The following is a 22,700-nucleotide window of genomic DNA, read 5'->3' as shown; positions in this document are numbered from 1 at the left end:
GTCAACCACATTGGGTCTTTATCTGTTTGCACACGAGAAAGCTGCAGATAGCATTGTTGGTCCTGGGTGAGTCTGTAACTCATGGGAAGACTACGATGAGGACTTAGAACTAGGAATGACTAGTTGCCCAAAAAATGCTAGCTCTTTTCTGTCTTGCCCCAGACACCTAGTGAGCACAAATTCACTTTTTGGGGGGAGGGGGTGCTGGGGATTGAACTCAGGGGCACTCGACCACTGAGCCACATCCCCAGCCTTATTTTGTATTTTATTTAGAGACGGTCTCACTGAGTTGCTTAGCACCTTGCAGTTGCTGAGGCTGGCTTTGAACTCACGATCCTCCTGCCTCAGTGTCCAGAGTCACTGGGATCACAGGTATGCACCCCCCCGCCCCGCCCCACACAAACCCACTTTTGAATTCATCTCTGTCTCTCCCCAAAATAGAAGATGGAGAGGCCCACTCCCCACCCCCGCCACCGCTGCTTAAGAAGGTGCCAGGTGTCTAGGGTGATGGCGCCTTGGATGAGTCCACTCTGTCTGATCTGGGAGCTGAGCAGGGCCAGGCCTGGCTGATACTTGGGTGGGGGAACCCCAGGAAGACCCTTTCTCAGGTTTCTTTCCGATCCTATTGCACTCTCGAGGCTCTGCAGTGCCGTGGCAGGAAGCTGGAAAAGCCCGCTTCGTGGCCCAGTTGCCCTCCGCCCTGTCCAGCCATCCAGCCAGACCCTTCACACAGGCAAAGGTGGACTCTGGGCTTATTGGATTCATTGACAATAGGATGGAGGTCTGTTCCTGTGCTGGGTGACAAGGGACAGGGATTGCGGCAGAAATGAAAGATCAGGTCCAGGGCCAATGTCTCCAGGGTCCACACCCCATGGAGAATAGGCCAGGAACTTCAAAGGAGGCATTTGCCCAAGTAACACATGTCCCTTGCTTGTTCTGGAGACCAGTGGTGGTTAGATGGTTAGGTGGGCTCTACACCACTCTGCCAAAGCCAGTCTCCAGGAAGGACCCTGAAGGAGCCTGATTCTTAGTCCAGGGCTCTTTGTTCCAGACCAGGCCATCCCCACCACCATAGTGCATCGTAGCTGGAAGCAGAGAGCTGGACCAGCATTTCCAGAGATGATGAGTGGCCTAGAAGCTTCGGGGACACTATTAGATAATATTGGATCAGTCAGGGAAAAGCTTATTCTTTTCAATTCTCCTTCAAGCTTGTGATCACCAAGACAAAGTCTCAGCACGGTGCTACTGTCTTGTAACCAATCTGACACTTCTAATCTTCAAAACACCAGAAAGGAGGCTTGCAGCTCAGAGACTAAAGCAGGCTGATGTATCCAGCCTGGATTTAATGCCAATTTTTCCAGCTAGCTTTATGTATGACAAATTAATATAGGTTTTGCAGGCAAATTTCTGAAATAAGGTTTCCTTTTAAAACTTATTTAAGTTGAAACATGAGTTGACTTAAAGAAAAATGTTGTGTAGATAATTATGAGCATGGTTGGCAAGTATGGTAAAAGGCATGAAGGTGCTATAAGAATGATTGACAGGAGCCCATACCTGTGCCATTTTTATCAACCCCATACTCAGATGCAGAAGCTGAGGCTCCAAGGGTGCATAGAAGGAAACTGGTAGGACTTGAGTTCCACCTGGGATGAGGATGGGAAGTAAAGCTGGCTACCCAGAGGCCAAGGAGCAGAGCACCAGCACTCCAGGTGCTGCAGGCTGAGCATGCAGGGTGGACGGGTCGCTGAGGTGGTGGGTGATTGAGCCAGGTGGGGACAAGGGGAGGCACAGAAAAAGCAAACTGGGAATAGGTATTTCTTTTTTCCAGAGATCTTGTTTTTACTGAGGGCCAAACAAAACACTAGGAATAGATTTCTTTTGTGCAGAAAAGTGGGCTATTGGGTAACCTCCCCCTTAACAGGGACAAGCTCCCCTGTCTTCCCTTATCACTGTATAGAGAAACAAAGAGGCAGCCCTGTGTCTGTGGAAGGACCAGAAAACAATATTTTGCCTGCAAATCTTTGGCAAGCAACACTCCCCAAGAGCTGCCTGGGCTGGGCAGTCCCAGCCTTGTACAGAGGAACGTCAGGGCAGTTCACATCAGGAACCTGTCCCCACTCCCTGCTCACCCTGGTGTCCAAGAAGAACCCCACACAGGCTCTTTCTTCGGAACCAACCAAAAGGTTTGAGCTTCCTCTGGAATCCACTGCTACTTCCTAGTAAAATCACATCAAAACTGGGAACCACCTGCCAGACCTTAATCGTCAACATTTCAATGATGGGGACCTGACACAGTGGCTCACTGGCCCAATTCAAGTGAACCACAGCAAAATGTCTCAGAGGGCACTGCTGAGGTGGGTCCTCAGGGGCTCCACCATTCTGGATCAAGCTCTTCCCTTCCCAACCCTCAGCTGTCTGGTCTGTAAAATGCACACACTAACCACCCCTTAGGGAGCTGCTGTAAGGAGCCTGTGCAGCTGGACTCGGAGGAGGTTGTCATGTCAGCAGGACGAGGGGTTGGGTGTCTGAAGGACCACACCTGGCCCTGACCTTCCCGACAGTCAACAGGGTTTCGTTCTCCAGAGGAGGGATGGTTCATGGGACAGGAGGATCTGTTTACTTTGTCCCCATACATGCCCTGTCCCCCAAGGAAAAGAGGACTGCATATAAAAATAGATAAGACAAAGCAAAACAAATACTTTTAAAACAACTAACAAAAATGAAGTTGAAGTTAAAAACCTTTGTGCTTCAAAGAGCACCCTCAAGAAAGTGAGACAACAACCCACAGCCTGGGAGAAAATATCCGCAAATCATGTATTTGAGAAGAGACCTGCAAGCAGCACATATGAAGAACTCCAGAAACTCAACATTAAAAAGACAAACAGCTCAATTCTAAAGCAGGCAGAGGATTTGAAGACATTTTTCAAAGAAGATACACAAATAGTCAACAAGCATATGGAAAGATGTTCGACCTTATTAGTCAGTAGGAAAATGCAAATCAAAATTATGTCAAGATACTACTTCACACCCACCAAGATGGATAAAGTAAAAAAGACTGAAAATTACAAGTGATGGGAACATGGAGAAAACGGAACGCTCGGTGCTGCTGGGAAGGACAGCGGTCACACTGGGGGCCATGGTCTGGCAGTTCCTCCAATGATCACACACTGTCGCCATTTGACCTGCAACAGCCCACCTGTCTGCAGCCAAGAGAGAAGAGGGCACAAGTCTACGCAAAACTCGCACATGAATGCTCATGCTGGGTGATTCATCACAGCCAAAAGTAGAAACCACCCTGTCTGTCGACCGATGAGAAGGTAAGTGAAATGTGAAATGTCCACACAAGGCAATACTACTTGGTCACAGAGAGGAATGAAATGTGGATACACGCTACAACACGGATGGACCTTGAACACACTATGTTGCTGAAGAAACCAGACACAGAAGGCCACATACCACATAATATTCTATTGATGTAAAATGTCCAAAATAGGCCCAGAGATGAACAGCTAGTGAGTGGTTATCAGGACCTGGGAGGAAGGGGACAGGGCAAGGCTGCTAATGGGTATAGATGAAGTTTCTTTTTGGGGTGCTCCATGTCCTGGAAATAGATAGTGGTATCAGGACATGGGGGCCCACGCCTATAATCCCAGCAGCTTGGAGGCTGAGGCAGGAGGATTGTGAGTTCAAAGCCAGTCTCAGCAACTTAGTGAGATTCTGTCTCTAAATAAAAATATAAAAAGGGCTAGGGATGTGGCTCAGTGGTTAAGCACCCCTGGGTCCAATCCCTGGTACCAAAAAAAAAAAAACACTAATTAGGGGTTGCAAGACTGAATATTTTTAAAACCACTGAATTGTAGATTTAGAAAAGGTGAATGTGTGTGGTATGTGAATAAGATCTTGATAAAGCTACTGTTTTAAAAATGAAGTCTGTAATGCTAGGTGATATACAATACTGTTTTGTTAAAAAATATTTTTAGTTGTAGATGGACACCATATTCTTGTTTTATGTGGTGCTGAGAATCGAACTCGGTGCCTCACACATGCTAGGCAAGCGCTCCACCACTGAGCCACGACGCCAGCCCTACAATACTGTTTCCATGGTCACTTATTATTACTTATTACTAGAGTAAGGAATATTTCCTGGTCCACCTCAGATCAGGGTGACCCTTCCTTCTCCGCCGCTGGCAACACTTCTGGTCCAGGTCCTCAAGGGCCCAGCATGCACATCTGGTTGACCATGGGGTTCCCTTCCAGGGCCTCTGAGCGAAGGAGCCTGGGAACAACGCTCAGAGGGCTCCTGGCCCTCCACCCCACACCTGAGGCTCGCCTGCCACGCAGACCATGTTTTCAGCTTGGCGGTTGAGGGTGAGGAGGCTTCCCGGGTGTGTTCACTTGGTTTTACAGGTGTCTGTACGTTCCCCAGCCTTCCTCTTGACTAATGACCTTGAGAGGAAGTGATGTGTACCACTTCTGGTCAAGGCAGTTAAAGTTCCTGTGCCCCTTCATCCCTCCCTTCCCCTTTGGTGGTGGCCACCAGACAACATGTTCAAGATGGAGGAGCCACAAAAACAGCCAGGATCTCTGCGTCACCCATGGAGAAGCACCCAAGAGTGAGATGACCCAATCGGATTGTGCGTGAGAAAGAGAAACCTTTGTTGTGCGAGGCCCCTGAGATTTGGGGCTGGTTTGTTGTGGCAGCTTGTATTAATCATCTTGACGGATACACTGCATGTTAACGAGTCCAGCCTTTCCCTGGTGCCCTCTGCGGCTGGGGCCTCCAGGCCCTCCTGGCCTCTCAGTGCTGCAGCTTGAGTTCCACATGGGATGATTTCCTCACTCAACAGCCTGATTTTGAAAGCTCAGAGGAGGAAGGGAAGGTAGAGGACCCGGCTCGGCGTCTAGGATGCACCAGCAGCGTGCTGCCCTCGCTGGTTGTACTGTGATCCTTATTAGCACCCCACCCACTCACAGACGGGGAACCAGAGGACCAAGAGGTTCAGTGACCTTATCAGTGTGCTGATAAAAGAGGTCGCATCTAGCTTTGAACCCAGGTCTCCCTGAACTGAATCTCACCTTCTCACTCTGCTGCCTCTTGGTTAGATCTCCAGCCACTTTCAGCCAGTCCCAAAGCCCACTGCTGCCTCACGTCCTATAATGGCCCCAGAGCAGAGCTGGCCAGGTGTGGGCAACTGCTGCAGGATGTGCAGCAGTGTCCAGGAGTGGCCTTTGCCTTGGGGGTGGAAGCTTTGAAGACACCCTGCCCTGGGGAGGGGGATGAGGCCCCAGGCATTGGCATGTCCTTGGAGCAGGGACTTCCCATCCTGGCTTAGGGCAAATACTCGGTGTCAGACACAGAGGGCCACCCCCCACCTTTCGCTCCTACCAAGTGACCATCCACCCCTGAACTGCTCTGCACCAAGGGCCCTCAGCCTCAGTACTATGGCTAACTTGCCATCGGCTCATTCTTCGTGGTGGGGCAGCCAGGTGTGCAGGGCGCTCAGCAGCATCCCTGGCTCGGGCTGTTTGATACTAGTAGCACGTCCCCCACATTGATTATGCCAATGTCCCAAAACACTGCCACGTGCTCTGGGGCCAAAGTCCCCAGGTGAGGACCGCTGCTCTATGCCTTTGCTTGTGAAAGGCTCTTCCCTCCTGAATCTGTTCCCCTGCCGCCTTCTCTCCAACCCGTGTCAGCATTTTCAGCTCTCAGAGGCCTCCCCTGACTCATCTAGGCGGGCTGGGGACGGCTTCTCAGGACCCCACGTCCCAGTGCAGGCACCACTCTAGCCACACTGCATTAACTCGTCTATGTACTGTTCCTACTCCGCAGGGTGGGCTGCTCAGAACCCCACCTCGGAACAAGGAGGCACTGTGCAGCAGTGTGCTCAGAGACCGCCGGACCAGGAACACTGATTCTGACGGGGGGCAGCAGAGCCCTGTGCATTGGAGGGGTCAGCACTGGGCAGGGACAGAAACAGAAGTGACAAAGACCCAGTAGGGAGCAGCGCCTTCCAATCAACATCCTGGACGAAGACCAAGAAGATGTGGACACCAGGATGAGACTGGGAGCCGGGCGTGGTGGCACGTGCCTGTACCTCTGTGACTTAAGAGGCTGAGGCAGGAAGATCGCACATTCTAGGCCAGCCTCAGCAACTCAGCAAGACCCTTTCTCAAAATAAAAGGTGAAAAGCACTGGGGTTGTAGCTCAGTGGTAAAGCACCCTTGGGCTCAACTCCAGTACTGGGGGAAAAAAAAATGTTGGGAAGTGATATGGCTGGAGTCCAGCGTGGGGCTGTGGGAGCGATCACAGGAAGAGGAAGCTGGAGCAGGAGGAGGAATGGTCAAGGCCCCAGGATGAGTTCTGCAGCCCCAGGGGTATCCAGCAGAATGCGGGGAAAAAAAGTTTTGTGGACAAATTAGTTTGGGAAATGCTTTGTTAGCAGTAAATAGGAACCTCGTAGCAGGACTTCTCGGAGCTTCGATGTGCTCACGCACTGGGCGAGCTTCGCTGGGGAGATGGCAGGCAGCACAGCCTACACCATGCTGCCCAGGGCCTCTCGACTGGTCAGGGTCCCACAGCTGCACTCCGAAAACGCTGCCTGGAGCTGACCTGTGAGCTGTATCTTGAGAAGGCCCCTAGGCACTCATGATCTGAATGTGGGGGACAGTGGCTCTGGGGGCTGGCAGGGGCATTATCCACTAGCTCAGCTCCTCACCGGGTCCCTCGCTGTAGCACCTGGGGCTTCGGCAGCACTGAGAAGCACGGTGGGCTCTTAGCTCCTCATGGAAGGCCAGGGTGGGGGCAGGGCAAAATTTATGGTAGGAAAGCAGTCGACCCAAGAGACTGCCTCCCCCAGGCCCTGGGGCTGTAACAGATGGTGTGGTTTAAATTTCAAAAATTGAGGAGTACTTAAGGAGAAATGCTGGCAGGCACGAAGGCACTTGTAAAACCAACTGAGCTGAGGGGGCCACTGGGCCCAAGCCTCCAGGAGAGAAGGCTGCTCTGAGCAGAGGTAGGCAGGGCTGGAGGCCCCGAATCAGGGTCTGCTGGCAGAGGGTTCTGGATGAGGCAGGTCGGGGGGCAACAGGGAAGCCCTGGAGCCTGCCCATGTCCTGCTCTGGCTGCCAGCGTCCACCCCAGCTGAACAAGGGGAGGACCGTCGGCAAGGCTGGGTAGAGGGAGCACTCCACACCCTCAGAGGGCAGGAAGTCATGCACCCCAGGGGAAAGGCCTGCGGCCCTGGAATCACCCAGAGGTGGGTTCGAGTTCTTGCTCTGCCACTTGCCACTTGCCCTGGGAGGTGACAGCTCTCCGGAGCAACCTCTGGAGCATCGGCAGGAGACAAGGACCCTGACACAGCAGGTCCTCAGCCTGTTAGTCAACATCGTTTCTGGGGACACAGCCTCAAAGAGGGTGTGAATGGAGAGCTGGACAGGGCCTAGCTGAGCTGCAGCAGAAGACACCTGGCAGAGGGCAGTTGAAGACACTATCTGCTGCAGCCTATCAGTGACTCGCCTCTGTGGGGCCTGGCAGCCTGTCTGTGAACGGGAGTATCTCGAGGACGCTGACGCCATCAGCAATACCGTCTTGGAGGTGTCTGACACCTCCACAGTAGCCAGGGAGCTGCTATTCTTATCATCCCCCTGGGGCACTTGCTCGCCTCCTCTGGACTCGGGTCCCTGTTTATGTGAAGGGTGTTCACAGTGTTCACGGTGTGACCAACAGATCAAAAATGCATCCACCTGCAGCCCCATAGGTACGCCACTGGCGGCGACAGTGGATGAGCAGGGCCCACTCAATGACTCCTCTGTGACCGCGTGCACCCTGAGGACCCTCAGAGACTCCAACAGGCCGTGCATGGAAGCAGGCCAGGCAACACTGCCCAACGTCCCCGCAGAGGGAGCAGCAGCCACATCTGCCCTGGGCCATGGCTAGGCCAGAGTGAGCTGGGCCTGCTCTGCACCTGGAGGCATTTCACAAACATTGATCCTGCCATATCCGAACTGTGCAAAAGGACCAGGAATGTGGCAGTTCACAGAGGGAGAAGGGCATGATTGTGATGTTGACAGTCACTGTATGCACATGCGTGCAGTGGCGTTCAGCAGAACCCAACAGAGCCGCACTCTGGGTGAGAGCCTGGTTCACTGAGACATGAGACAGCCACTAGCTACTGCATACCCTAGACAGGACCTGGTCCCATGGCCTGGGGTGGCTTCCAAGAGGACTGCCCTCTGAGGGGCTGGTGCCTACAGCATCAGGGGTCTGAGCAGGATGAAGCCACCATGGGTCCTGGGACCCATGTTCACAGGCAGGTCTCGTCCCTGGCTCTCATTGCCTCAGAGGTGGGTCTGTCAGGGAGACCACTTTTAGAAAAGGGAAACTGAGGCCCAGTGAGGGAAACTGGCTTGACCAAGTGAGCAGAACACTAAACAGGCCGAGAACAGACTTCTCTGTCATGCTGGGTCAAGAGGGGGTAGGTCCCAGAGAACCCAGGTGGCCAGGACCCGCAGGATGGTTCCACCTGGCTCCATGCAGTGGGTGCTGAGGTAGGGGGAGGGTGCCCCTCACCCTTTGTTATTCTCCAGAACACACTTGGGAATGCTCCACTTTCTCCGGTGTGCCCTGCTGACTGTCCAGTCCCAGGCCTGTGCCCACCTTCCTGATGGCTCCCGGCCCTCTGCTCTCTGACCTCTCAGAGCCGCCCCTGGTGAGCCTTTCTTCCAGGTACTTCCCATTCAGCTAGGCCTTTTCTTGTCCCGCCCCAAACACACAGGTGTGGGTGGTAGGCAACCACCCATGGAAGGCACTAGCCCTCAATAAGCAGGCTTCCTCCCCTACACCAGCCGGATCTGGACCCCCGTCTCTTGACTGCTTGACTAGGGACACCCTCTGGGAGAAGATGAGAGTTCCAGGTCTCTGGAGACCAATGGAAGCCACCAGCCCTGCACTTCATGGGGCCCCACACGGCCTGGCAGGGGCCTGGGGCCCATATTTCTGGATAGTGCCTCCTGTTCCTCCTACTGCAGGGTCTGGAAGACCTCTTACCTTTGGGGTGAGGTACTTGGTCATAATTTCCTTCCCTTTCTCTCTCAGTTTTTCATCTGGTGCAACTTCATATTCTGCCTAAAACAGAAGGAGAAAAAGAACAATAACAGATTTGCTCATGAGCTTAGTTAGAGTACCCTGAATCCCTGGAGAAGACCTCTCAGAGGCCACCTGACCAATCTTCTTCCCCAGAGAGAGGGGAAGACCTGTCAAGCAGTTCAACGTCCAGTCCACATTATACCACACTCTCCCCAGAAGTCTGCTTCTAAGAGCAGCGTTCTCCATGCAGGCTGCATATGAGAACCACCGGAGTTGGACAAACACTGGTGCCCTGAGCAGCAGGCTAGACCCTCTGGTGGCCAGGAGGGCACATCTGGAAGCTGGGGTAGAGGAGCACCAATTTAGATGAATCAAAGGAAACCACTAGAAAAGAATGGGCCAGCCAACTGGAACCCACTGAAAGGCTGCCTTGGGTCACTCAGACTTTACAAGTCACACACCCTTGGACAGTGTGTTCAACCTGTCTAAAGTGCAGCGGGGTCTGGCACCTGTGGTACCTTCAAGGCAACCTCAGAGTTCAGGGTCCTGGGTCCAACTCCTCCCAGGCCAGTCAGGAGAGCCTCCTGGATGAAGGGAAAGGGCAGCAAGCACTTGGAAGTTCCAGAGGAGCCAGGCCCATTTCCAGGCTACAGGGAGCGAGAGTCCTTGCCTTGCCATTTCTCTTCCAATGAGAGAGCCAAGAGCCACAATCCCCAATGGGGAAATTCAAACCCTACAACCATTTGCACCTTGGGGGTTAGGTTCCAGAAGGAACCTAACCTCTCATTTTATAGGGCTGGGAATGGAAGCTTAGAAAAGCAAAGGACGTGCCCAAGGTCACACAGCACCAGAAGAGTGAGGCCTGGCCTGCCATTCCCTGACTCCCATTGAACCACCAAGTCACAGCCTCTCTCCAGAGGCAATGACTCCTCTCCATCAAGATGAATTGTGAAATTTGGAGGCTTTCTTGATGATTTGATTTGGGTGGTGACTTCTTGGGATGTTTTATGGAGACCTTTTCCTGTATCTTTCTCCTCAACAGTCCTCTCTCTCACGTGCCTGCACACACACAGGCACACACGGACACACTGCATGGATTACTGACAGGCTCATGTGGTAGGCATGACTCTTCCTAATTGATGGAAGAAGACGCCGAAGCTCCAAGAGGCTGAACAACTGGTTCAAATCCAAGAGAGCTGCTAAGCAACAGCTTCCTGTCTGAAGGGTGAGGGTTCTGCAGCCACTGACTGTCCTTCCCTAGGGACAGCAGAGAAGTACCAGCGTCCTGCTCCCCTGGATGTCCCTACTCATGACTGGGCATGTAGGAATGCAGTCAGGTTGCAGACCCAGGCTCTGGGCAAATGGCCGACCATCATTTGGGGTAACGCCACCCCATCCAGAACACTGGATTCGCACTGTCCCAAAATACATCTGTGGAGATGGTTCCGTTTAACCAAATGGAGGCCTGGGCTCACTGATCAGCCTCAACAACCAGCTGAAAATATTATTGCTCTGGGTACTGAAACCCACGCTAAGAAAAGAATAACATCACTTTCAGGTCAGCTGCCTCCCAGCAGAGACCAGATGGGAGCACAGCTCAGCAGGGAGGCAGCCAGGAGCACATGGGGACAGGCCTCCCCAGCCCAGGATCAAAAGACCTTTCTTTGAGGAGTCCATGTTGGGCCACCACAGGAGCATTAGTGTTGGGAGGTAGAAACCGACAGAAGGCCTCCGGCTGGGCTCTCCACACTAATCAAGTCACCTGCAGTGACAGGCCACGTCTTCACAGGGACCCCTGTGGGGGTCCAGGGCTGGTGGGGGTCAATCCTGAGAGGCCACCTACAGAGAGAAGGCCCCCTGGCATCTGGGCTAGATGGGCTGAGCTCAAGGCAGATCCCATGACACAAGGCGGGACCACCCCAGGAACCACCGTGCTGGGAACGCCTGGCCGGGTATTGGATCCGACTCAGGAAACGGCAGCCAGACAACCCCTTCAAAAAACAGAGGTAAACACGATGCAAGGGACAATGCTGAACTCCATCTGCACCAGAGTCCCTTGCTGCTAGAGTGGGAGGCTGGCCTTGTCCCTCCCTCAACAAGGGACTCTCAGTCTTCTTGGCTCTCCTGCCCATCTGTCTCCATGGCCCTGCCCCGAGCTCAAAGCCCCGAGAGCAACTCCCCACCAGACACACTGCAGGTGCCAACCAAGGCACCACACCCTGGGCTTCCGTGTGCTGAGATTCATGCCAGACACAAGGACAGACTGCCCTGGGGAGCAGGTACTGTCCTGATGTGGGGAGAGAAATGCCCCCTGAGCTTGGGGTACACAGGATTACTGGTGGATCTGCGGCTGCCAGGGCACAGAGTCTTGGACAGCCCAGCTGACCCCCTGGTACTTCATGCCTTGGTCAGCTCGCACTGCATCATCAATTCCAGAAAATGCCAGGGAAACAGGTCCTGGCGGGGAAGACACTTTTGCCCCAGATGATTTTTAAGACCTGCCATGCATCCAAAGGAGCCACACTGCTTTAAAGAGCAGAATCTGCCACTGGGTTCTGCTTGGCCCCGATTGGCCTGGTGCTCCTCCTTCTCCCTGGAGACCCTCTCCTGCCTTGGCAGGAAGATGAAGTCAGAGATGCCTTGAGGCCTTGCCACTTCAGGCTTCTGTAACTGTCGATGTGGTCAGCTTTTCCAGCGTCTGAGAGGCAGAGACCAGTGACAAGCCTGGTCAGCAGCATGGCTCCCCATGGGTCCACCCACGCTGGTCCCAGCATGCTGTCTGTGCTGATCGTCAGCAGGGCTGCCCCTCCGAGCCCCTCCCTTGCAGATGTGGACAGGCAGAGTGACGGTGGGCAGTTTTCTGTCTGTTTCTTCCCTGCGTAGTACCGTGGGTCCCTGGACCCCTCTTCTGAGCCCAGCTCCTGCAGGCCAGCCTCTTCCATGCTGCTCTCTTATCCTTGCAGGTGGAGAGGTGACAGAGCATCAGCTGCCACCGATTTCCTCACCCCGCGGGCACTCTGTGAACTGCCCTTGCAAACACTTGCCTTGGTGCACCAGTGGCACGTTTCCCCGGGACTGACTGGCAGCAGGCAAGGTGGGTGGGCACTGATCTTGCTTCTTGTTGGCCTCCCAGCTAGAATGCAGAAGCAGTGCATGGACAGGCGTCCTCCAGGGGCCGAGGTCTGATGGGCCTGGTCAGCCCCAAACCCTGTGCCCACCTGGGCAGCTATCCTCTGGTCATGGCTTCCACCTGAGCAGCCCTCTCAGGCTGGGTCAGCAGGAGTCACTGGCCCACCTCAGGGCCACAGATGGGATGGGACCAGGCAAGGAAGGGAAGAGAGGATCCCTGTCCACACCAAGCAGAGAATGAGGATGCAGAAGTGGCCCCAAGGTGACCCCAGGTCTTCCTGACAGTCCCACAACTCCCAGCTTGTGACTCAGGTCCTGGCTAGAGGCAGGCGCGGTGAGGGGCACCTCTCTGGGGAAGGGGAGAGGCCCAGTCGTGGTCCCCAGCCAGAGGGGCTTCCCCACCCTCATCCCTGCCTCGCCGCTGTTCTGTTCCCCCCGAGCACTTCCCTGTCCTCGCCCACAGCCAAGGGTCATCCCGACACCATGCACAGGGTTTGGGCTTTCCCTGTGACTCTTTTGCGTGTGAGTGGAAAGAACCCAACCTAACCCAGTTCAGGTAAAACTGTCGTCTCTTGGTTCCTAGGACCAAACCATGGAGAAGGAATGCAGGTGGGCCCAGCAGCACCAGCCCTTCTGGACCCACTGGCTCATCTGAGGGGTGGGGAGGCTTCACTGTTCCTCAGAGCCGACTGGCTGTGCCATCATGGTAGTCGTGGCAGGAAATATGGTGGTCAACCATTGCAAGGTATCCACTTAGGTCTCTCTACAGAGAACTCACCTCAAGTCTGTCAGTTCCAGAGAAAGGATCTGTTGGCTCAGTTTGGCTCAGTCTTCTTCAACCCACTATATTTTGGGGTGACATCATTCAGAACATGCAGCTTCAAAGGCAGTCACATAATTTGGAAATAGGGGTCTCAGCCCTGAGAGGGCACACAGGAGGCCAGACAACCCCACAGATGTTCACTTGGCCCATTTTCTCAAGATGACCCTGGACCCAGGGTCTGGCTTTACTAACAGTCCTGAGAGTCTCTATGTGAATCTGAGGAATTATCTCCATCCCTTACCCTCTCCCTTTGGGAAGCTCAAAGCAGTGATAGAAAGACAGACAAACAATGGATATGGCCCATAAATAAGAATCAGAGTCCTTAGTTTCCCTGGTGAGGCAGGGCAGATCACTTAAAATGACACTGCAGATAATCCAGTACACCTAAAGCCAGGTGACAGCTACCGATTGCCTGTGATCGTTGAATGACTTGGAATGTCTTCTACCATTTCCAGACACGAGATTTCATTTGCTATAACCTCCTAGCTGCAGCCCCAGCCTCCCAGATGACCCTTGGTGACCCTGGCTTCCTTCCATCCATGCTCTGGAGAAGACACTTCCAGACCGAGTAGGTCTGACCTGTACGACCTGGGGGAATGGCATCATAGAAGGTGAGACAAGGCCGTGGGGGATGTCGCCCTTATCTGGGCTCTGTTCTGTTGGATGGCTCACTCTGCAGAGAGTCAGCCGTGGTGTAAGGACCTTCGTGCAATCCCATGGAGAGGCCACAGGAGAAGAGCGGAGGCCTCCTGTCCACAGCCAGCACCTACTTGCCAGTCGCATGAGCAAGCTGGGAAGCAGAACCTCCAGTCATGGTCGAGCCACCGATGCGACCCTTCAAGAGGCTGCGAGCCAAGAGCACTGGCTAAACCATCCCCAAATTCCTGACCCACCAAAATCATGGATCATAAATTGCTCATTACTGTTTTGAGCTGCTGCGATGTGATAACTAATACTCTGCAGGGTTCAAACTCAGCCGATTTGCTTCATTTAAAATTTTCATTACTTATTTACTTTTCCATCTTTCCTTTAACCAGAGGGTTAAGCTCCATGAGGTCAAGCCCTGACTGCGAGAGAGAGCCCCAAGTGAAGCCGGCTCGGCCAACCCTCCCTCACCTCCTAAGAGAAGAGACCTGAGAACTTCAGGTCACACTCAAGTGTGAGGACAGAAGGGTTTCAAACAGGCCAGGATGTGGTCAAGACCCCAGAGAGCAGGTTGGAGAGCAGACCCTCCATGTAGAAGACGCTCAGGCAAGACCCCGTGGCCAGCAGGTTCACAGTAGCCTGAGCCCCTCCCCATCCAACCAGCGGGCCAAAGCCTCGTTGCCATCCAGAGATCATTGACCGGACCCCTGCAGCCTCCTGAAAGATGCACCAACAGTTCTGCTCCCAGAAAATCACTCGGGTCCCCGTGACAATAGCCACAGCCTCTGCTCCACTCGAGAAATGCAGCCATTAAGATCAGGCGGGGAAGAGCACATCCTGGGGCTGCGTCAGAGCCTGAGGATGGGTTATTTTTAATCAGCTCCGCTTGGTGGGAATTCAAGAGCGAGGTGGGAACGGCGTGGACGGCGCTGGCTGAGCCCAGGAGCGCTGGGCGGTACCGCAGCACACCCAGGGCACCGCTGCCTCCTCCTCCCCGAGTTCCAGTCAGGACGGAAGAAAAAACGAATTTCAGACGAGAAGCTACGCCAGCTCTGGAAAACTCAATAAAGCCTTCGTGCGTAAAAGGAGCGTCCAAAGGCCGGTCACTTGACGTCAAGTCAGGCGATGAAATGACCTCGCTATTTCCCAGGGACACAGAGAAAAGTGCAGAAGGGACGGTGAGTCTCTCCCAAGCAGTGACCTGGATGAGATGTACGCAAAGGGCGCTCGACGCCTTAACGCGGGAGCCAGACGCACGTTTCCTTTCCAACAACACTCCTGGTACAGGCCCAGCGACGGGAAGACGACACGGCCAGGATGAAAGGGGCATCCACGGCGTTTATATTTCCTTCTCCAGCCGACTACGAGCGGCTAGCAGAACACGCGGCTGGAAAATTCCACTGCTCCTGGGCTCAACCTCACCCTGCTCTGCCTCATCAACTCTCCAGACAGGTCCCAAAGCTGCCGCCGCCCCAACTTCCCAGATGCGGAGCGGCTCTCGAGCCAGCGGCAGTCCCTGGCCCTCATCGCCTCTCCATCTCCTGGGTGAGGTCGCCAGCCCGAGGCCAGCCCGAGGCCAGCCCGGGGCCTAAGGGCCCAGCCGTATGCGGGCAATCCCAGGTTTCTGTTCCCAACGCAGACCCTCCCCACCAGCTGCAGGCTTGGACACCTCCATGGGGTGGCTGCTGGGGCTCTCCACAGAGTGCTGAAGAAGCTCGGCGGGAAGTGAAGCTCCCGATCTTGCCCCAACAGGGTCTTCCTGACGCCAGTCCTTACTTCATTCTTCCAGTTGTCAGAACAGTGAACTTGTTCTCTCATCCCCAACCCATCAGGAATTCTGCATTCGAAACACGTCCCCTGTTCACCCGCTTCCACACTGGCTCGGCCACTATGCACGCTCACCTGTGTTGCTACAACAGCCCCTTGGCAGATGGCCCCACTCCCACTTCTGCCCCCAAAGCCTGTTTCCAATGTGGAAAACAGGGATCCCTTAAACATCCAAGTCAGTCTGCACTGCACACTGCTGGAAACCCGTCCGTGGCTCCTCGCTTGACTCAGTAAAAGACACAGTTCAGCAAAGGCACAAGTCTCGGACGAGTAACGCCTCTCCTACCCTCCTGTGCCCTTGCCCCTGCACTCCGCCAAGGTCGCTGCAGGCTTTTGCACTGGCTGCTCCCTGTCTTCAATGCCCTTCCACCCCGTGCCAGCTCTTCCAACTCCTTCTCGTCTTCAGCCAAAGGTTGCCTACTGCATAATACAACCAGGCCCCCATGCCCACCCTCCCACCTCTGTAACCTGCTCTGGTTTATCTTTTTCCATCCCATCTATCACTTTCCAACATTCTCTATCATTGGCGCATTATATACGGCCTGGCCCTTCCTGGCTAGAAGGTCAATGACACAAAGGTGGAGAGCTTGGTCCATTTTATTCACCAATGTATCCCAAGGGTCTGGAACCCTTCTGTAGAGAGCACTTTTGCTGAATGAATAAGAGGCTAAGAGAGTGGTTAAGAGCCTGGTCCTGGGGCTTCTTGTCTTGCCAAGTGAAGACCTTGCATGGCCCCATGTTCTGTGACCCCTGGAGAAAGGAAACTGAGACCAAGTGCTGTTGAGGGTTTGCCAGGCCACGTGGGCTATGAACAGGTCAGGTAGCTGTGAGATGGGCCATGCTGGGGACCGTAGATGCAATCTTGGCCAGAGGTCCCCAAGTGTAATGGCCACAAAGACCCTCACAGAGATGAAGGTTAATAGCTCTCAGACAACCAGATGTCCTGCCAGCCCCGCCACCGGAGCAGGACTGAGGACAGAATCAGAGGTTTGACTTTTCAGACTTCAGCTTCTGTTTGAAGAAACCCAATCTTGGGAGACAACTGCATCACTGGGCAGACTCGCTGGGGGCTGAGGTTCACTTTGCAGGAGGGTCCTGGTGGGTCTCCACTTAATACCCACCACAGACTTAGAAATCCACTGGCCTCAGGGGCAGCCTGGTGGGGAGGAAAGGACATGGGGCTGGGTTTTAGGCCACCCTCTGCCCCTCAGTCTGTGACTCTAAGCAAGTCACCAGATCCCACTAGGTCGAAGTCCTAAGTCTCAGTTGACCACCTGTTGGGTACGGCGTTGTGAACTAAGCATTCAGGGGGCTCCTGGTCTCCTGAGAGCTGGTGGCCCATTTCCAGAGCCTGCACCCTCCACCAACCTCCATGCTGCCAGTGTGGTGTGAGGGCAAGGCTCAGGAGAGTGCTGCAGGCTGGCACCCAGAGGGAGGTGGGGAAGTTCTGGGAGCAGGGTACAGAGGACAAGCAGGCAGGTGCCAGGCTGACGGACCATGGGGGGCATCTCAGGTAGGGAGGCTGACACTAGCCAGCAAGATGAAGCTCCGGTCAGGGCACAATCAGGCGTCACAAAGATTCTGATGGAGGCTGCAGGTGAAAGGTAGGCAGGGCCCTGTGGTGGCAGCTCTGCTAAGTCATCCTCAAATGCCAGGCATCATCCTGGATGTCAGTGCTTCCCAACCCCAGACACACATTAAAGTCCTGGGAGATTTGAAAAATGCCATTATCTGCTAGAAACTATGGTCAATCTAGTGATAAACACCATGCTGGGTCTCCAAGTACCATCTTCCAGGAAAGGGGACCAGGTCTTGTTGAACTAATGGTCTGTGGTACAAGAAGAGCCCAGAACGCTGTTGATCCAGACAGCAGGGAGCTGCCAATGATCCCTGGGACCTGCCAAGGACTCAGAAGCCCACTTGAAGGGGCTACTGCTGGCCAGCCACGATGGCAGGAAGGATCAGTAAAGACAAGAATGATGGTGCATCGAAACACATCCAACACATGGAGACCCACTGGTCAGAAACTGCCGAGCCTCCTGTTGGAGGATGCAAGTTTGCCCAATTGGGGTCTTAAAAATATAAATGCAGGAAAAGAATCAACCAGTCATTTCCTCTGTAAACTTGACTGCTGGGAAACCAGATAGTGATTGAAAGAAGCGTTCCAGTTAGGCAGTGGAGGAGAAACGATCAAATTAAAATTCTGCCATGTTGTAACCCCTTGTTAGTCAACAGATTTAGGGGTTGAATATCCATGGCTGCTATCATCTCACAAAGAAAGACACAGATTGACGTGGTTCCTGACAGAAGGACACATAGCCACTTTACAAAGTCAGTCACACACACACATTCCGAAACGGGAAACTGAATCTGATCAGTTCCTAGGTCCAACTAAGAGATTTACGGGAAATATTGAGAAATCTATTAAATGACTCAGGGGAGAGGGGGGCTCTGGAGGAACAGAAACCCATCACAGTGGGAGGCAGTTACTGGGGGACTAGAGTCAGGAAGATGATGAACTAGGCACCACGTGTGGGCCCTACCTAGATCCACTCCACCAACAGCTACAACATGATCTTATCAAATGAACGAGAAAATTGGAAATTCAAACACTGATATTTGATGACATTAGAGATACATCCCGAAAAGTTCACAGGCAAAATAATAGGATATCTGAGGTTTGCCACGAGATGCTGTTGAGGGAGGGTGGGGGCTGGGGAAAGAAAATTGGCCCGGAGCTCGTCACCGTGGAAGTGGGGTGAAGGGCACATTCAGCTGGCTTTTACTTTTTATAGCTTGAAATTTTCCATAATAAAAAGTTATAAAAACATGAAGCCTCACCCCCAGAGATCCAGATTCATTAGTCTGGGCTTCGGCTCTGGCGCTGGTACCTTTCACGGCTTCCCGAAGTCCTACCTTCGGCCGAGGTTCAGGACCACTGTAATCACTCATGCAAGTCGCCCCACGGCCTGCTCTGGGACCCGGCGAGGGTCCCGGGAGGGAACTGGTCGGAGGTCCAGGAGCCGAGCGCATGGTCCTGACCACGGGAAGGACAAGGGCGGGGAGGAGTCCCAGACAGTGCGAACAGTTCAGGTGGCTGTGGGGTGCTGCGTCAGGGCTGCTAGCTCTGGGGGCTGGGGAGGTGCTGAGCGTGTCTTGGATGCAAGGACCTTGACGGGGCCTGTGGGATTTGGGTGGAGACGTCCAGTGGGCAGTTTGGCTTGTGGGTCTAGAGAGCCATGTGAAGAAGCTGAAGAGAAACTGGGGCTGCCCCCAAACTGAGATGGGGAGGGACAGCGGCAGCCAGGGCAGCATGAGGGCCTATAAGAAACAGCACCGGGGCCCTGCCCTAGGAGCGGGTGCGGGTGACCGTCCTCACCTCCCACTCCTCTTCTGCCTCAGCTAGCGACCCACAGGGCAGTTGGCTAAGCCAAGGGGCCATGCCTTCTGGACAAGCACTGAGGCATTTCCACACCCTGCCCTCAAAGCTGCAGATCAGAGCATTTGTTAAACAAGTAGGTGACAGCAGCTGAAGGAAGCCCTGACAGCATCAGGCAGGGCCACCCAAGCTGGATCCCAGAGCACAGCGCTCACCCAGCTTGAAAGGGTTGATGCACGTTCACCCACAAATACTCCGGGTGCTGGGCTGGGCGGAGAGGAGGCCCAGAGCCCAGGAGCTTGCTTCCTAGTGGGGAAGCAGACAGGAAGCCAGGGGACAAAGCAGCCCAGCTTCCCACTTTATCAAACGGCTTCTCAGTGGGGGGAAGGCCATGGAACCCCAGAGCTACCTCAGGAGTGTTGAGGAAATGGACTAACCTCTGGGTTTCTTAAGCAGTAGTTTATTCTTGGGTCTTCTAAACCATGAGTTCTGTGTCTCTCTGCCTCTGTCTCTCTGTTTCTCTGTCTCTCTCTGAGCAAAAAGTGATCACAGAGGACGCAGGGGCCACCCCCAGGAGAGGGACTTACCACCGAGTCCAGGAACTGAATGTAGCACTCGAGCCCAGGCCTGGTTTCGCAGAACTGCCGGAAGAGCAGCCTCCCGATCGGCTGCTTGTCGCACAAACTGCAGTAATCTCTGTCTGGAGGTGAGACAAGAGAGTGTGGTGAGACTCCAGAGAAGCCAGGCAGGCCGCCCCTCACCCCACAACTTGACCTCCAACCCCAGCTGGATGGAGCAAGGTGACCACAAACTCTCTGGGCTTATGCATCTCACAGGCTTTGCAGACCCAGAGGGACAAGGTCAGAGCAGAGAAAGGTGCCAGTCACTACCCAGCTCCCCATCCACTCTGCCTTCCCAACAACCGGATTTCTATCCAGAGATGTCAATGGTTCTGGGGACTGTGGCTCTGTCCCCTGGCTGGCCGATCAGCTAGCACAGGCCCTGTTTCTGGAGAATGGGTAAGGTGGCAGGCATGTGATCCAAGCCAGTCCATTGGAGCAAACGTCAGACTGCACGGGAAGCCAGGGTAGGGACACTCTCTGCTCTGGAGCTGAGTGCAGGGGTGGGAGGGTGAGGTCAGGGCTGCTGCGGTGCACTGACACCTCAAGGAAAGCTGCTGGGGGAGAGACTGACCTCTGGAAGGGCCAGGAAAGTGACATAAGCAGAGTTGGTCCCCTGGTGATGTTATAGACTTCTAGATCAAACCACGCCTGCAACCCAAACCACATCTGAAAAGCTCATTTATAAGGCAACATATTTTCTTCGTTTAGGGCATTTTGAAAAAATTTCAAATTACTTATAATTCAAAGCATCCTAGTGGACACAGTTTAAAAAAAAAGAGAGAGAGAGAGAGAAAGAAAAGAAAAAATCATTTTTACCCAATTGGAACAAAGTCCACTTTCAGAATGCTTCAAACTATGAAAACCCTGCATTTCCAGTTGAGGAGCTAGAGGCATGGAGACAGGAAGTCAGCTGCCCTCAGTCATTCAGCAGCCAAGAGGGTTCTGAAGAGGAAACAGTGCAAAACTCTCAGCTGCAAGGGCTCAAGACTGGAGTGCTAGCTCAGATCTGCTGAGTTACTTCTAAAAACTCACTCAACCTCTCAGGGTGTTTTTCCTCCTCTGAAAACCAAAAGTACATGTTTGGAGTTGGGACAGAGGTCCTTTCTGTCTCTTCCTTCAGTGTCACTGAAACTTTTACAAGAAGTTTTCCCTGGTCAGAAAGATGCTCCCAGCACTAAGACCTGCTGCTTCAGACCCTCCCAAGCACTGAGCAATGGGCCTTCAAATGTGCGGTTGCACGGATGTAGCTTTAGAGAGCTACTTGGTTGGAAGGAAGGACTGCATCCTTGCTGGGTGTAGGGGAGCCCAGTCAGCACCCTTAGAAAGGGTTTCTCTGGAGACAGGCCCAACAAGAAGCTCTGCACACAACCATGGTGCCAGCTCACTTTCACGCTCATAGAGAGTCTGATCATAGGATGTGACGCTATTACTGTAGGGAGGGGACATCTCATGGTGGCTGGGTGTGGGCTCTGGAGTTCAACCAAGGTTCGAATTCCAGCCCCACCACTCAGCCGAGTGATCAGGGGCAACTGCCTCCATACTTTCCCCCTACCCTCCTAACCCCGGTCCTCATCTGCGGGCTGGGGAGAATAACGGTATCTACCTCCTGGCACTGTCAAGGGGATTGAATACCACAATGCCCAGCAAGTCCTCAGAGCCGACTCTGGCACACAGAATATGCTCAGTAAACCCCAGCCGTTATTGTCCTGGATGTGGGGTGCTTTGGGTTTGTTCCACCTCCCATCTTTTAAGGGCCCTTCTCTCCCCACATCTGAACAAGCACCACCTCTGTCTTCTGGTTCCAGGCCAACCGAGGCCTCCAAGACTTGGAAGGTGCACATGTGACTCAGTCTGAGCCAATCAGAGTGTTTGTTCCTCTAGCCATAATGACAGGTTCAAGGATGAGCACATGATCAACACCAGCCAATCAGTCTTCAGCCTCCCAGTCGCAAGTATGAACACGTGACTCAACTATAGCCAATCAGAGGCCTTTAGAGTGACAGACCCGGGGAGAGAACCTGAGTTCCCGGAGCCCTTGCAGGGCTTTTGCCCGAACTTCCTGGGAACATACTGGCTCATATCCCGATGACAAGGCCATGGGGCTGGTCAGATTGTCCTTCCACACAGGCAGTGAGAACCCATCAGACTGAAGGCAGCACAGGGAAGCAGCTGAGTGGAGAGGGGCCCCTGGAGGCAGCCTTGCCAGAGGCCAGCCCCGGCCGCAGGGTATGCACTGACAGGGACGCCGCTCCAGCCAGTGGCAGCCGTGGCAGCCTCTTGGAATGGAAAGAGCAGTGACCAGACACACGCTTTTCCTTCATGGGTAAAGTGCCTACAGGCAGTTTTTCGTAGGAATTCACGTGTTCTGAGTATCCTGTAGAAGAGGACACTCAAACGTGTCACATTCTCTCAAGTGGACGCATTGATCAACAAGGATGAGCCACCAGCCAAGTGCCCCACCCTGGGCCCGCCACCCCTGGCTCTTCTCCAGTGGCTGGGTGGCTCAAACTAGAGTTGGACTATTGCCTCAACTCTGCCCTTCAACCACGGGCACAGGCGCCTCACTCCAAGCACAGATGGTTCACAAAGAGCCACTCCAGCGAGCATTTAGCCTCGCCGCCTGCCAGGTTCTAATGGAGGGCGGGTGGGCTGCTCGCCGAAAAGGGCAGCAGGGGTATGTGTGGGTGAGCAGACGAGATCCCAAGTGACAGTTACAAAATGTCACGTTAGATGAGTGTCATTGTCAGCCACAGGAGGGAACCTGGGCGCAGTGGCCTGTGACGGGTCTGCAGCCTGCGCCTGTGAGCGTGAGGCCTGCAGCTCAGCCTGCCCTCCCACTGCCTCCCACTCGACCCGACCCCCGCCGCGGGAGGAAAACAAGGCTTCACGTCCTTGGGCAGTCAGGGAGCTTTCCCAGCACAAACGCAGATCCACAGTCAATTGCTTTGTGACAAACTTCAGTTTTATTTGACTAAGGGGGAGACCTCATGTGTGACTGAGCAAGCTGACCCTCGCCCCATTTCCAAAAGCAAGGGTGAGATTTCCCGTAGCATACTGTGATTCCTCCCGAGTGCATCTAGCAGAGTCTTCCCTCTCCATATGGCGCTTGCCGTCAGTATGGAAACAAGGCTGCTAGAAACTTGCACAGTAAACACCATGTGATTCCCACACAAGCTGTCAGCAATG

General features: G+C 53.9%; 1 protein-coding gene across 1 annotated transcript in view; it reads right to left on the bottom strand.

The window, feature by feature from the left end:
- Grk5 (G protein-coupled receptor kinase 5) overlaps nucleotides 1–22,700 on the bottom strand; it is a 193,651-nt gene that overhangs the window by 39,125 nt on the left and 131,826 nt on the right. The window contains exons 3-4 of the mRNA XM_047552297.1: nucleotides 19,479–19,591; nucleotides 9,050–9,127 (exon numbers count right to left, since the gene is read on the bottom strand). Coding sequence (XP_047408253.1) covers nucleotides 9,050–9,127; nucleotides 19,479–19,591 — 191 coding nt within the window. The remainder of the gene's footprint in view (nucleotides 1–9,049; nucleotides 9,128–19,478; nucleotides 19,592–22,700) is intronic.

This window comes from Sciurus carolinensis, chromosome 5, assembly GCF_902686445.1.
Source record: "Sciurus carolinensis chromosome 5, mSciCar1.2, whole genome shotgun sequence".
Classification (NCBI taxonomy): domain Eukaryota; kingdom Metazoa; phylum Chordata; class Mammalia; order Rodentia; family Sciuridae; genus Sciurus; species Sciurus carolinensis.
This window is presented reverse-complemented; position numbering and strand designations above follow the sequence as displayed.